The sequence below is a fragment of the Alligator sinensis genome, unplaced genomic scaffold (genome assembly GCF_000455745.1).
Source record: "Alligator sinensis unplaced genomic scaffold, ASM45574v1 scaffold665_1, whole genome shotgun sequence".
Lineage (NCBI taxonomy): Eukaryota > Metazoa > Chordata > Crocodylia > Alligatoridae > Alligator > Alligator sinensis.
In genome coordinates, this window is record NW_005842034.1 from 1,204,184 (window position 1) to 1,219,175 (window position 14,992).

At 38.8% G+C, this 14,992-nt stretch overlaps 1 protein-coding gene across 1 annotated transcript in view; it reads left to right on the forward strand.

Moving 5' to 3' along the window:
* The window catches only part of LOC102375944 (hippocampus abundant transcript-like protein 1), a 39,749-nt gene that overhangs the window by 19,241 nt on the left and 5,516 nt on the right, over positions 1 to 14,992 (forward strand). Inside the window, exons 7-12 of the mRNA XM_025202663.1 lie at positions 2,997 to 3,215; positions 4,899 to 5,012; positions 5,528 to 5,599; positions 7,057 to 7,169; positions 9,478 to 9,575; positions 12,182 to 12,339. Coding sequence (XP_025058448.1) covers positions 2,997 to 3,215; positions 4,899 to 5,012; positions 5,528 to 5,599; positions 7,057 to 7,169; positions 9,478 to 9,575; positions 12,182 to 12,339 — 774 coding nt within the window. The remainder of the gene's footprint in view (positions 1 to 2,996; positions 3,216 to 4,898; positions 5,013 to 5,527; positions 5,600 to 7,056; positions 7,170 to 9,477; positions 9,576 to 12,181; positions 12,340 to 14,992) is intronic.

A 14,992-nucleotide genomic window follows, 5' to 3' on the forward strand; every position in this document is an offset into this window, starting at 1 on the left:
CCCCCCCACCCCCAACCCAGGAGGCACCAGTCGCTGAGCCGGTGTGCAGGGGGACGGTCTCCCACACACTCAATGGTAGACCCAGAAGTGGGCCAGAAGTGCTTCTTGTCCATTTCTGGGTCCACCACTGAGCGCACTGGGACCCCCCCACCTTCGTGCTCCTGTGGGATGCTCCATCTGCCCCACCATCTCAGTGTTCACGAACTGCCTGGTACCTTGAGGTATGTAGAAAAAACATTTAAAGCTGTGTCTATGTCCAGATCATTGAATCTGTCCGAATCGATTTGGAGAGATTAAAGGGTCTTCGGATTGGGCTGAATTGGGCTGAATCTCCAGCAAACCAAATCAGCAACCAAAGCTTCACACAGCCCTGCTACTTTAGCCACTGAGGGAGCCCTGTTTGAAAATAAAATAGAGGTGATATGATACAGTTTCTTTTGAAGTGAAACTACTTATTTATGTGACTAACAAGAATATAGGCCAAAAGTATAATGCCATGACAATGCTGGAGCTGCAGATTGCAGAGGTGATCAGGATGGATGTCCCTTCTGATGAGAGGGGGTCTGCTGGCAGGGTGCCCCTTGGTGTGAGGATTCTAGCATTATAGAACTTGCTGTGAAATTGGTCCTGAGTAATCTAAATTTGACTTTCTGAGAAAGCTACAAAGACTTTGAATGGATTTTTGAAGGAAGAATACATTAAAAGAGGCTATTCTGGAACTCTTCCACTTTGTCTTCAGGCAGCAGTAAACTGTTGCTGTTGTTTTGATCAGCTACATAAAAATAATACTTTGAAATTCTGCTTCTCCAACTGCACATGGGAGCTTTTAACATCTGCCAGTGACCTAACAGAATGCCATGGTTTCACTGCCCTATTCTAGTGAGCTAACATGTAATTTTCTCTTTTTTCTATTTCTTTTAAACAAATCACTTATCCTCTCTCTCCTCTTTTTTTAATACGGTACTTCTATTAACGGCATAACAAACTAAATAGCCAGACAAAGGACAGGTCTACCAAAGTTACTGTGTAACTTACTTTTAATATTGAAAGTGAACTTCAGGTGCTTAATTCTTCAGCAGCAATAACTCGCAATGGACCAAAGATGCACAGAGTTTATGCTCCAGTGTCCCATGTTACTTCATTAGTGCCTAGTCACCATGGCAACCCGTGCATAGAGAAAAGATTTGTACCTGAGAAACAGATCCTTCCTTAATAATGTTGCAAGATTTTTTCAGAACTTTTGGAGCAATTGTTGTAGCCCTGATGGTCATGCAAGAGGCACGGATCTTTGGGGGTGGTCTCTTTGCCTAGACTAGCTGTGTAGTTGGGATAAAATTAGACAAGCTTTTGATACGTTCTTGATCCTTACATTTGAAAGTTTGTCTACTTTTATCTCAACCATGCAGTTGGTCCTGTAAAAGATAGCAGTGACAAAGATCCTTGCCTCTCACAAGATCTTTTTAGTATTTTATTGCAAAGTATGAAAAATGTAGGAGGCATGGTAAAATAGGACATTCTGCTCTCAGTAAGTTGGGGTACGGTTAGTTCATTTTGCCTCTTGTTTCTCCTCTACTGTCCACTTTAAGGGCACAGTTAGTCCAATGCCTTCAATCCTGACCTATTAAAGGATCTGTTATAAATTGGATGTATTAATAAAAATGAAGTGTCCTTTTGGCACTGACAGAAAGAGTGTACTTCTGCTGTCATCAGTGGTGAAATTTAAAAACAGAGTAATTAATTGATTAGAAAGGTGTTGGATATGTCTAATTTTATTCTTGAATTACAAAGGGCAGGACACATGCTCAGTAGTAACACAGATGTAGGTGATGGGTACCAGCAAAAGAATTGTTCGCCTTCCTATTATCTTAAAGGTTGGAAAACCTAGATCTAAATTGTCACAAAAGAATAATCTGCAATGATGATTAAAAATTAATCATCATTAATTGCTCCTGTAAAAAACTGTGCTCTTTTGTATCAATTTATTGTATTTAAGTATGGTTAGTTTTCATGATTATCAGGCACCTGATTATATTACAGAACTTTCATATAGATTTCATAGATAATAGACCTGGAAGGGACCTTGCAAGGTCATTGGGTCCAGCCCCCTGCCCAAGGGGCAGGAAGTCTGCTGGGGTCAAATGATCCCAGCAACATAAGCATCCAAATGTGCCTTTAAAGATGTCCAGAGTAGGCGCTTGTACCACCTCTGGGGGAGTCTGTTCCAGACTCTGGGAACTTGGACAGTAAAGACGTTTTTCCTTATGTCCGGTCTAAAATGATCTTCCCGAAATTTGTGACCATTAGACCTTGTCTTCTTTTGGGGTGACCTGGTGAACAGACATTCTCCCAGTTCCTGGTGCACACCCCTAATATATTTATAGACTGCCACCAAGTCTTCCCTGAGCCTTTGCTTTATATAAAACTAAGTTTCTAGCTCATACGGTTATAATTATTCTAAAAGTAAATACTATGCATTATTGTTTATGCGTTATCTTGTCAAAACTTTAGCTCTTCTTCCTTATTCCAGCAGCTTTTTCAGAGAAGTAGTTCTTCAATTTAGGTATACAGTTCCACAGATCTGTGTTATGCTCCAGATTCTACATTAGCTTAAGAATTCTAATTGTATTTTTCCTTTTTTATTAAATTGTTGATCTATCTTGTAGCTGCTATAGAACTTCTGGATTTTTGTAGTACTTAGTGTTGCTGTTATAGCACTGTTGCAATAAAATTATGTATTTTAACTCTAAACAAAAATCTAGGTAATTGGTGTTCTCGTCTATTTATGTCACAGTGGATGTTCAAGTTTAGATGAAGTATATTAACCAGGGCTGATTGAAAATTGTCAGTCATTCAACCATCTCTAACTTTGACTTTTTTAAAGTATTGGTGTTTTGAAAAAATGACAGAGTAGTTCGTTAAAGTAGTAGCCTTATTAAAAAGTAACTGTGGGCTTTGATGGTATAGCTAGCTTGACTTAAATTTGTTTTTATACATAGGTATCTGCCACCTTTGCAGCAAGTTTGGTAACTAGTCCTGCAATTGGAGCCTATCTTTCTGCCAACTATGGAGATAATCTGGTTGTACTAGTGGCCACAGTGGTGGCTGTTGTGGATATCTGTTTCATTCTGTTAGCTGTACCAGAATCTCTGCCTGAAAAAATGAGACCTGCTTCATGGGGAGCCCCTATATCATGGGAACAAGCAGATCCTTTTGCTGTAAGATTCATCTGTATAAATATTTTCAAAATGTTGACTTCTTTTTTTAACACTGAAAGGACTAAGTGTTTAATGTCAGTTTAATAAAATAATTCGTCCAAACCATTATTAACTTCTACCCTTTTGCCAAAGGTCAAATTGTAATGAAAAGGATGAGCACTCTGCGCATTCGTTATTTTGTGTATTGGAAACCTATACAATTTTGGGTGTAGAGGGGACAAACAGTTCTCCTCTGTGACCCACTTCTAACAACATGGAAGAGCAAGTGGTGGTTGAATTCTTTATACTGCAGTGTATTTTACTTCAGAAAATGAATTGACGTAACGTGTTTACATTAATTTTATGCTTCTTGATTTCATATGGAAGCTTATTTTATGTAGGTATTTATCCAACAAGTAGAATAAATTGTTTTTAGTGAAAATGCTCTCCTGGGAATTGCTTTAAAGAAACTGCTTTGTGAATGCTGAGAGATAAGCGATTATGCTTGAAAGACTGCGATAAGGACATCTGTTTTCCACAGTCAATTCATTAATACATGTAGTACCATATTATTGGAGGGGGGTGGGTGGAGGAAAATGAACCAGATGTGGAAGGCCGAACATCTGATTTCTGGGATGGGACATTAAAATTCCTCACCTAACAATAGTGAGACTGTTGGGCCTGAGCAGGGTCCCAGGGCTGTCCCCAGCCCAATCCTGAGGATTGAAGTAGGAGGTAGCTATTTCCCAGAACCCAGGACTGCCCAGTGTTTGATGGTCAGGTGATTGTTAGCAGATGATCAGCAGATTTATTATCATTGCCAGGGGCAGCCCCAGGCCTGGTTCAAGATCTAGGCCTGCCCTTGTTTCAATGCTGACAGTCAACCCATTTCAAGACATGGGCCTTGGACAGCCCTGGTTCCTGGAGCTGCCCTCAGGCTGATCCCCAGGGGTTGCACTGGGGTACTGTCCTGGGTTTCAGACCAGCTGGTTGATATTGACTGGGCAGCCCCTGACCTGGTTCAAAAGCTGAAGCTGTCCCAGGCCCGATGCCCACAACCAGCTACTTGTTGGCATCTGCCCAGAACATCCCTGAGTTTGGGACATAGGCCACACTTTAAATTAAGGTGCCATACAGTCCAGCCAGAAAGATGTTACACATTAAGTTCAGAACATCTTTATGGCTGGTTTGCCAAATTAGCCCATTTATGGTGTGATGAGTCTGTGGCATGTTGCTATTTAATACTTTCATCGTGCCATAAATGTCTTTTTAGGGTCCAAAATTTAGTATGAGTTCATGGGTGGATAAAGACCCCACACTTGCTTTTGACCATTTAAAAACTTTAATATTTTCATTTTTATCTATTACTTTCCTGCATGGTTTTGTCCCAAACTGTTCTGATGTTACACTGGTATGAGGACGAAAGTCCTTCTAGCTAAGCAGTTTATTTGAATGAAGTATAAAGTAGCAAATGTAACTGGTTGAAAACAAGTAAAAATGTTCAGATTTTTTGGATGTTTATAGCAAAAAAAAATCGTTTAATTGCAGATTTAGTTGGATAGTGTTCTGTTAACATGCCCATAGAATCAATTTATTCTGGGGAGTAGTTATGGAAAGTTTTTCATGGGATTACTGTCCTTATCCCTTGTTACGAGAAGCTTTCATTTTGACCTATCTCTTTCTCTTCTCTCCAATTTTTGATAGTCCCTGAAAAAAGTTGGGAAAGATTCTACAGTCCTCCTGATCTGTATCACAGTGTTTCTCTCCTACTTACCTGAGGCTGGCCAGTATTCTAGCTTCTTTCTGTATTTACGACAGGTAAATAATTTTTGATACTGAAAAATAAACTGTAAGTACATTTCACCCTGGATATTCTGAGACCTGTTGTTTTTAAATGTAGAATCAGAAAACTATAAAGCAAGTCCTAAAGTATAAAACCCCATCACACTGTATTGTAATCTTGTTAAACCTGGAACTGAACTGATTCAGAAACTATCTCCTGAGCACCAAGTGGTATCTCTAAAATTATGAGGAGCTGCTAATATATCTCTGCTGGGATTTCATGTTTCCAGAGATGCCTGTACTCTTAATTTAACTTTTTGTTGTAAATGTATTTAATTTAATTTTATTTGTTTTCTGTAGATTTATATGGCATAAGGTGTGTAGATAAGAAAACTGTTCAATTGATATAGCTCTTTATGTGTATGTAAATAATTCTGATCACTGCAGTAATTGCATTCCAGCATTTATAAATGCTGTCTTTTTAACTAACGGTTATCCTGACAACTGGAGCTGTCATTTGTAAAACAAATCTTCTATTACTTTTTTTTCAGATTATAGGTTTTGGCTCTGCTAGTATTGCAGCGTTCATAGCTGTGCTAGGAATTATGTCTATAATAGCTCAGGTAAGCTTTATTCTAGTAGCTTCTCCAACTTCTGGCAATTTCTAGTAAATCTTGGTACACACAAAAGAAAAAATGTAAAAGGAAGACATCTTGCATATAATCTTTTGTCAGAGGTATGATCATACCCAGTATAGTGTCATGGGTTCAGTTCAGTTCATTGCAGTACATCTAATTTTAAAATGTTTTTCTAAAGCAGTACAAGTGTACCAATCCAGTGAACACTAATGAACCATTTTGGACACTTTACAATTATGTATAGGCAAGTTCCTTTATACCATTTTTAAGCTTGAAAGAACTCTCTCTGAAAGCTGGTATCCTAGATGTGTACAAAGATGGATTAATCACACTTTAATGTGATTTGATTCCAATATTGCTACTTAAGTCTCTTTATCAATGAGGGAAGCAGATGAAGATGAGTAGCCGAATGATATGCATGGTGATTAAGTAAGTGTGGTGGTATGAGAGAACTACAGACACGATTCACTTTCCTCTTACTGTAGTGCTATTGCATTGGATTTATGTTTAACAGTAAACTCCCATATGACTACACTGGCAGGTACCATGTAGTGAGTAATGCCTGCTTTGTAGAGCGAGCGTCTTCAACAGGAGATATCAGAAGCAGTGGGCTCCCCTTTCTCTACTGCTGAACTTGTAGCTGTTTGGCATTCACTGTTCCCCATGGTTGTCAGTCCTGCTTTTCCTCTAGGTTTCTCTTACTTTCCTTAGTATTCCTTTCACTTTTAGCATAAGGTGAGGATGTGCTCACTAACGTCCTCAGTTGAAAGGTTGGTAAACAAAAGGCAGTAATGAGAAAATAAATGAAGGACTGGAAGAAAGGAGGGGGAAATGAATAAAGAGATTTGATAAAAGTAGACTCGAAGAGACAAGTCGAGTGCTCTGAGTTTTAAATGTAAGTTTGGGTGATTGTGTTCTGTACCAAACAAAATAGCATTGAGCAAAGCAAGTTGTTTGTTTGGGTTTTTTTTTCTCTTATAGCCAATATTTGTAGTTTTTTAGATGGCTTTGAGCACTGTCTATGTTCAAATTTCCTGGGATGGTTAACCAACTCATTATGCTAAACCTGGCCTCCTATTTAACATGGAAAAAGTGAAGAGGGAAAACCCTTTGGGTGCAGGATTCCTGTTTCCTGAAACGTTGACTCTTCTATTTAATACTTTTTTCAACTTTTTAATACAGTTTTTTTTATTAAAGAGATGGGGAAGGTGTATACTGTGAAGTGCCTACTAGCATGAATCAAGAGCTTTTTAATTTTAGCAGTACCTGTAAATCACGTTGGGATCAAACTGAAGGTCTAGGTTTAGACAAAATATAAAAATATAGTGACAGTTTGATTGATGGCATTTCTTCAGTAGTAGTGAATGCTGCTTGGATTGTCTCCTACAGAACTGGATATTGCTATAACAATCATACTTGAGGTTTGTTTGTATTTTTTACAGACTGTATTTCTCAGTATCCTGATGAGGTCGATAGGGAACAAGAATACAGTCCTCCTTGGTCTTGGCTTTCAGATACTCCAACTGGTTTGGTATGGTTTTGGATCTGAGCCTTGGTAAGTACACATTTTTGAGCTGGATGCAGGTTATGAGACCTAAAAGATTTTTCAAGAACTCCCATCATTTTGATCATTTTTATCCATGCTAAGCTTCATTATTGTAGAACTTGATTAACATCAATTTGTCATTTTCAACCAGGATGCCATGGCACCCTGGGGTGCTGAGCAGTCTCTTTTAAGGCTGCTATATATCAATACTATTAGGTACTCAAACACCCACATGATTCAGAAGATAAACCCAACGATTTTAACTAGGAATCCATAGTGTAAAGAACATTCTGACCTGTTGTGACCTTCCTGAGTTTTTTGGGTTTTTTGCAACAGAAGAAATTATTTATTTTTCCTTATTCAAGAAAAAAGAGAAAGATAAGGGGTGGTATTTTCTGAGAAATGCCTTGAATCTAAAAAGATTGAGAACCGCTTGTTTAATTCCAGGCATAGAATTAGCATTGGAATAAGTGTGCATCTGGCTGCTGTTAAAATACAGTTCATTTGTAACATTGTTGGGGGAGGACCAGCATGAGGAACAGGAGAGGATTGATTTACACTGGCAGCAGGTCATTTCTGGGACTTGCTGTTTTTCAATTTTGACTAAGCCAATGTATATAGTCACTTAATTCTAACAACCATCTTCTGATTGGCTAGTTATAATTCTTGATCTCTTTGGGCCTTCTGGGAACCAGCATAGACCAGTTCTTTGATGTTCTTGCAACATGTCAGTTAGCCAAAATTTATGTCCTTGTGAAACTGAAGGGAGGAATTCAAATCTCCTGGAATGTTTTCTTATCAGTTTCCTGGCTTCCTTTCCTGACTTTGTGGATTTTCTGAAGCTACTCCCCTTTATAGTTATCTGAAATTTCTAACAGTTTGGTTAAGAGAACTTAGCATAAACATGAAGTTACAATATAGCAATACATAAACAATTCAAGGTTACATCATTCAGTTATTAGCAGTGTAACTAATGCTGCAGCATGCATATGCATGTTCTTGGTTGTTTACTGTTAGTAATTAAACCTTAGGCCTTCTAGGAAGCTGTTTACTAGTACAGCATTGCTCAGCCTATGGGTTGTGACCCAAATGCAAGAATATATGAAAGAGTCATGAACAAACTTTAAAAATGGATTCTCCTTTAAAGGAGAAAAATGTGGGAAACCGTGGGTTTTCCCTTGCAGGCTGGCCGAGTTCCTGCCTGCAAGGGGCTGCTTAGGGCCCCTGAGGCCCTTAAACCCTACACACCCACCCTCTTCCCATATACTGGGTGGTTGGGGCCTGGGGATGGGGACCCAGTGGGTCAGGAGCGAGGAGCACTGGGTCAGGACTGGCCATCAGTATTTACAAATGGGTCCTGATACAAAAAAGGTTGAGAACCACTGTACTAGTTTGCAAGTTGCAGATTTTTACCACTTACTTGGCTGAGTTTAACAGCTTCAGGCACTTGCAACATATCATTTCTAATACTTGCAATGTTCCTGCTGTGGTCAATTAAGATGTTTTGGGTTTCTGCTTCAACTGCACTCCCGCAGCCCTGTGAAAGTGGGAAGCAAATAATACAGAGAACTAATATAATAACTACTTCCCTTGGAGTACGGTACCTTTTCTATAGTGATGAATGACTGCTAACTTCTTTGTCAGAACTCTGTAGTATTTCAGGTGAGCTAGAGGGTAACTTCATCAGTGGCACTAGATGAAAGTATATATAAAGGTCTCTGTGGGAAAATGGAGCAAATTCTGAAAACTGAGTTGATCTATTCTAATCTTTCTATATTAATATACTCAAAAGCAATTCTCAAAATGCACATCTTCCAATAACTTGTCCTATATATAGGACAATCTCACACACTATTTTTTTTATTTTTCAATTAACCCTGAAGCTATTAAACCAGGATGCAGTTAAATTCTGGCATAACCAGTCATGTACACCCATCCTGAAAGTAGATTTCTGAAGTTGCTCCTTGGCATGACTTCTTACAAACCAAGTAGTAGTCTGCATCACACTGTATTGAACTCATGTATACCTTTGCTCTGGTTAGTTAACTGGGATAAGATGAAATCTTACATACTTTCAAGTGAAATCGGAGGAAAAATAAATAGAAACGGGCACTGAGGCTGTTGCATGCTATTCTGTAACACTGCTAGAGAATAAGTAGTTAACTAGTTAAACTGTACACAAACATATACCAAAACTTAAAAGCCTGAAGTGTTTTGCAGTGGTAAATGGTTGGTTTCTCATTTGTGTAAGTGAATTTTCAGATACAGAAATGTTCTTCCTCTGTACTTTAAGCACATTAATGTACTTAATCAACAGGATGATGTGGGCAGCAGGAGCAGTGGCAGCTATGTCAAGTATTACATTTCCAGCAGTTAGTGCTCTGGTTTCACGAAATGCAGAGTCAGATCAGCAAGGTGAGTTCAATAAATTAACGTTGTTGTCCTCCCGGAAATGTTTTTCAGTAATTTGTCTTGAAACCACAATATCAACTGAACTGTATTTTTCAGATAAGATGACAGGTACTCAATTTCCTTGACAGTAAGTTTAAAGGTTTGTCACTATGAATATTTTGTGAGGAGAGGTACATTCATTTGAATCACAATTACCTTACTTTCTAAAAAGTGTAGCTATGGTCATGCAGTCACCTGTCTACATAGTTGCCTTTCAAAGGTAATTAAAAAAAAAAAAAAGAATGGAAAAGGTTGCTAATCTTTCATGCTTTTTCCTCCTTTTTTATGAGCGTTGGTCTGTAGCTGTGGGCAATTAGCATCACAATACTAACTTACTTTCATAGCAGCTGAGTCGCTGTATTCTTAACTATCTAGTTACTTTAGCTACCCAAAGCTGACCTTAGTGAAAATGTCACCCTGGGTGAACTTGCATTTTGGTGCCCCCCCTTCCTCCTCCTCCTCCTCCTCCTCCTCCTCCTCCTCCGCTTGCCCCAGTCAGCAGCACTGCTGCAGGCAGAATCAGGAAGGCAGGGGTGCGGGGCACAGTCCAGTGGGGAGGCGGTGTGGCTTGGTGCACTAGGCAGGCACTGCTGCTACTGCTTCTGCTGCCCAGCCCGGGTCTTCCTGGGGCAGCTGGAGCCAGGGGATGGGCTCGGCTGGGTACTGCTCCTCCTGCCTGAGGTGGGGATTGACTGGGAAGAGGCAGGAGGAGAGAACTGTTGTGAGCAGTGTTTGGAGAACTGTGAAAGTGTTTTGTGCCCCCCTGACCATGGCACCCTAGGTGGTTGCCCACCCATAATGCTGGCTCTATAGATACCCAAGAAATCATTTTCCTCTTTGTATGGTGAGGTACTAGCATAATTATTTCTCCATTTTAACAATTCACATGTAGTAAAATAAATTAGTAAAATGTAGCTGTCTTCCTCAGAAGAAGCAAAATGTATGATAAAGAAAGGACTCGGGGGGGCACACGAGAAATTGTATAACGGTGGATTTAATTTCATTATAACAATAATTGGCATTTAAGGGGTTTAACTTATAAAACATGCTGGTAGGGGTACACGGGCAACCTCCTGCCCATTTCCCCCCTGGCCTGAGGCAGGATGATCCCTATTGAAACCATCTTCAACAAATCCATTGTCTAACCTCTTAGCACAGCTACGCAGTCAACTCTGACACAACACGAGACATAATACCCTGACCTACTGAAATTTATGGAACTGGAAAGACAAAACAGAAAACAGTCCTAAGAGGCAGTTTCTTGTTGAGATGCAGGGGTATGAAAGGTGCCATTGTATGTCTTATTTTTTTTTCTAAGCTAACATACATTTGGAATAGAATTGTTAATGAAAAGCAAGCTTCTTTGGGGGTGGAGGAGGTGGGAAGAGTGGATTTCCAGTTGTCTGCTTGGATAATAAAATGAATAGTTTTTTCAAACCAAAATAAAAGCATTTGAAAAAGGGCAGGGGAGGGGGTGAAGAGCAAGATAAATGTAGTGGGGAAGAGTACTCCTACAAGTTTTAAAGGGAAGACATCTATGCATTGTTCAGTTTTCAAGTAGCTCATAGTGTACAGAAAGGGATTCAGACTGTTCTGGAGTGGAAGTTTTGCCACCTAGTGGAGAGAAAACAGCAGTTGCACAAACCAAACAAGATTAAGTGTTTTTCACCCGTTAAACCCAAAAATATTATCTTATTTTCCTTTTTATGCAAGGACTCATGGTTTTCACACGTTCGTACTACCTGGTTCAATGAGTATAGTTGCCATGAGACTTGAGTGGTGCTTGCTTTGCTGACTTTTTTTTTTTCTTTAGTTTTCAAGATCTTCAAGGCAGATGTATATTTTATCATGTACTATCAGCATTTAATGAGCCACTTACTACAGTGAGAATATCTAAATGTTAATTTGTATTCATTGCTAATATTAGAAACAAACTGTTGCATATGTGGATAAACCTTTATAAATTTAGCACTTGGCATTATAATGTTCTACCTCTTACTGGGAGCAGCAGTAAGTTTTATTGAAATTAATCTGATGCCTTGATTTCTTTGCTTGCTCGCTGTTGATAATTCATAGTTCAGATGTAAGGTAAAAAAATTGCACATAAAATCTGTTTCATATGCAACACTCTGCATGTTCTTTTGAATAAGGAAATATATGCACGTCATCTTGATCTCTTTTATTCAGTATAAGTTTGGGTAGGGGGCACCTAAGTTAACTAAAGTGGAATTTGAGCACACCCATTAAAGGGGAATAGTAAGATTCTAATTTAGTCATTTCTGAATTAAAAATGTAAATAAAACTGTCTGCTGGTAGCACACTAATATATTGACAATGCTGTGTGCTCACCTAGAGAATGTGAAATCCAACTAATCCTCCTTGATGGCTTTTCTGAGTACCCTATCATGTGGATGTAAAGCTAGCATTTTATAGTCTTTCATGAAAATCCAGTAAGAGAACTCTTCAAGTTGTAATACCTTATTAAAAGTAAAAATGTTTGATAAAAAAGTTGGGTTTGTTTGTTTGTTTTTTAACCCCCTCCTCCACCCCATTACTTTATCCTTACACAGGTGTTGTCCAAGGAATAATAACTGGAATTAGGGGCCTGTGTAATGGCCTGGGGCCAGCGCTCTATGGTTTTATTTTCTTTCTCTTCCACGTGGAGCTCAGTGGATTGGTACCTGTCCAGAGTTCTGAGAAAAATACCATGGAGGATCCTAGTGATGAGGTATATTTTTTTTTTATCTTCTGTCAAAAATATAAAACTTGGATGAATAAAATCTTGATATTGAATTGCTGGAATAATTTGTTAGGAAATTTTGGGTTTGTTTTTAATTATGTTAAGTAGTCACAACAGAGACTAGATTCAAAGCAAGAATTTTGATTTAAGCTCTTGCAGTGTAGGTGTTATGCCCTAAAAGTGGGGCGGAGGGAGGCTGGGTGCATGGATGGGTGTATCTATAATGTGGAGAGAGACTCCTGCCAACAGCTGGCACTATTGTGTTTATCTCGTGTTGCTGCCTGCTGTTTTGCTTGAAAAGATTTAGTCAAGTCTCCTGGGGGGTTTTGTTTATGTTTTTTTAAAGAGAATTCCCTGACTGATCTTGCTTGGACAAATAAACTCCTGCAAAGAAACACATGTGCGCGCATGCACACACACGTGCACACTTATGACAAAAAACTCTTTTATATGCAGCTATGATTTTCAGCTGTCTGATATATTAGCAGTAAGGACTGCAAACACTGACTTAAGCTACAACCAGCTTCTTAAATATGATGTTTTGGATCTACTTATTCAAATAAGTTTTTTGTATCTAATTTTTACAGTGATTTTATACGAATAACAACTGTATACAACTGCTACTTTAGATTGATGGCATGTTAGAAAAATATCCATTGGAGACTTACCTTGGTTTTGTTCTTTTCTTCCCTTCCTTTGTAACTCATTTTGAATGAAAAAGAAATTCTCAATATTCATCTTTTTTTGATTTCTTTCCCCTTGAGATTCCTTTCACTGACTTCCCTTTGTTTGTCACATCAAGTTTTAAGGTCATATTCTTGACACTTGACCTGACTGGTTCTCAGCCTTTTTTTTAATTGCTTCATAACCATCAAAGTCCTGATTAGCATTTTTCATCTACGTGTGGACTCTTGTTGAGTGTTCTTCTACATGGACTCTTTAGCCTGCTTGCCTTTTCCTATTCAGCCATATCCTCACTTCCGTCTCTTTCCAGGCTTCCTAGATGCCCAGTATTTCTAAGAGGCCTACTTGCTGTATTTACCTGAATGCAAAACAATATAAAATTTAAAATGAGTGGGATCAGGTGACCTGATGCCTGCCCTTCCCCTGCCGTCACTTGCCCTGTGTGACAACTCTGGCTCTAGCTTTGAAACTGGGGCCGGAGCCACCATGTCTTCTGTGCCCCAGACCAAAGCTGGAGCAACAGCGGTCTCTCTCTCACCCTGTGGATTGCACTGCATGGTAAAAAAAATAAAAATAAATGTTTCACAAAGACCTAAGATAAAAGCTGCTTTGGAACATCATTTTTGTGTCTCCTTTTTTTTTTTAAAGAAATGGTTTCACACTTCCTCATATTTAGAGACTATACGTAGGATCCAGTACAGAAAAATAGTTAGGCACATGGATAACTTGGAACACGTGAGTAGTTGTTTAGACTATAAAGGGGCTATTCATGCTGTGTCATGCTTTGCTAGATTTGGACCTCCATTCTGCAGTCTTCTCTGTTTTTCATAGTTACAAGACACCTGACAAAGTTGTGTGGAAGAAGAATTAATTATTCGGATGTGTTTTCTTCCCATATTTTCCTATTTAGTTTGGGATGTGAATTTGATCTTCATTCTGCTTAGCAGTCTAACAACTTGGAAGAATTTCTCTCTCTCTTTTTTTTTTTTTTTTTTTTTTTTTTTTAAAGAGGGGGAAAAAAACAAGCCGTTTAAAAATGCTTCTAAAGCACTTAAGTCAGGGATCACAACTAAGACAAATTCAATAAAGTGCACTACATTTATACATAAAAGGTTTTCTATATCGGCAGTAGGTCACCTTTTTCAGCTGTAGACCAGAATGACCTACTTTTGTGATGGCAGGCACTAGGACCCACCCTCTGCCAGCACTTCTTCCTTTAACAGCATAGAGCGAGTAGCCACAGCAGCATGTCCAGAGGACAGATCCAATGGCCCCGTGGGCTGACAACCTCTGTTCTACATGAATATGATTCTAAACGTGTATGGAAGAAACACCAGCCACCTGCACTATCTGATTGTTTTGTGTAATAATTCTCAACACGACTCTTTCAACCTGATGTAATTGTCTCATGTTGATTAATTACCCTTTAAATAGCATTCTGATTTTAAACAAGAACACTTTTTTCTGTTAACATATTATATTTAGAATCTCTAATTAAATCATGTGTTCTTTCCTGAAAATCCTGTAAATAGTTCACAAGCAGATTAACTGAAAATCCATGCCCGCTATCCCAGTAATCTTGAATTCTGTATACAAGTATAAATAACTTTTTTAGCCACTTGACATTTTAGGTTGGTTATCACTTTCTAGTTGTAGACCTAATTGATTTTCGTACAGCTTGCATTAATATAGTTAAAACATTTTAATTAAACTGTTGCATTTTAAAACATTTTAATTAAACTCATGTCTGTAGAGTGTACGATTGCAGTAAAACTGTCCTCAAACTAAACTGTTTTAAAAATAATTTTAGTTAAACTGGTCTGACCTGTGTATACAGAAGACCTAATAGTAGCTTAATAGACCTCTAGGGTGAGAACTAATGCCATGCAGCTTTTAACCACCTCCTGATTGTGCGGGCCGGCTCCCGGTCCCGTCCTCGCCGGGCGCGAGCCGGGCC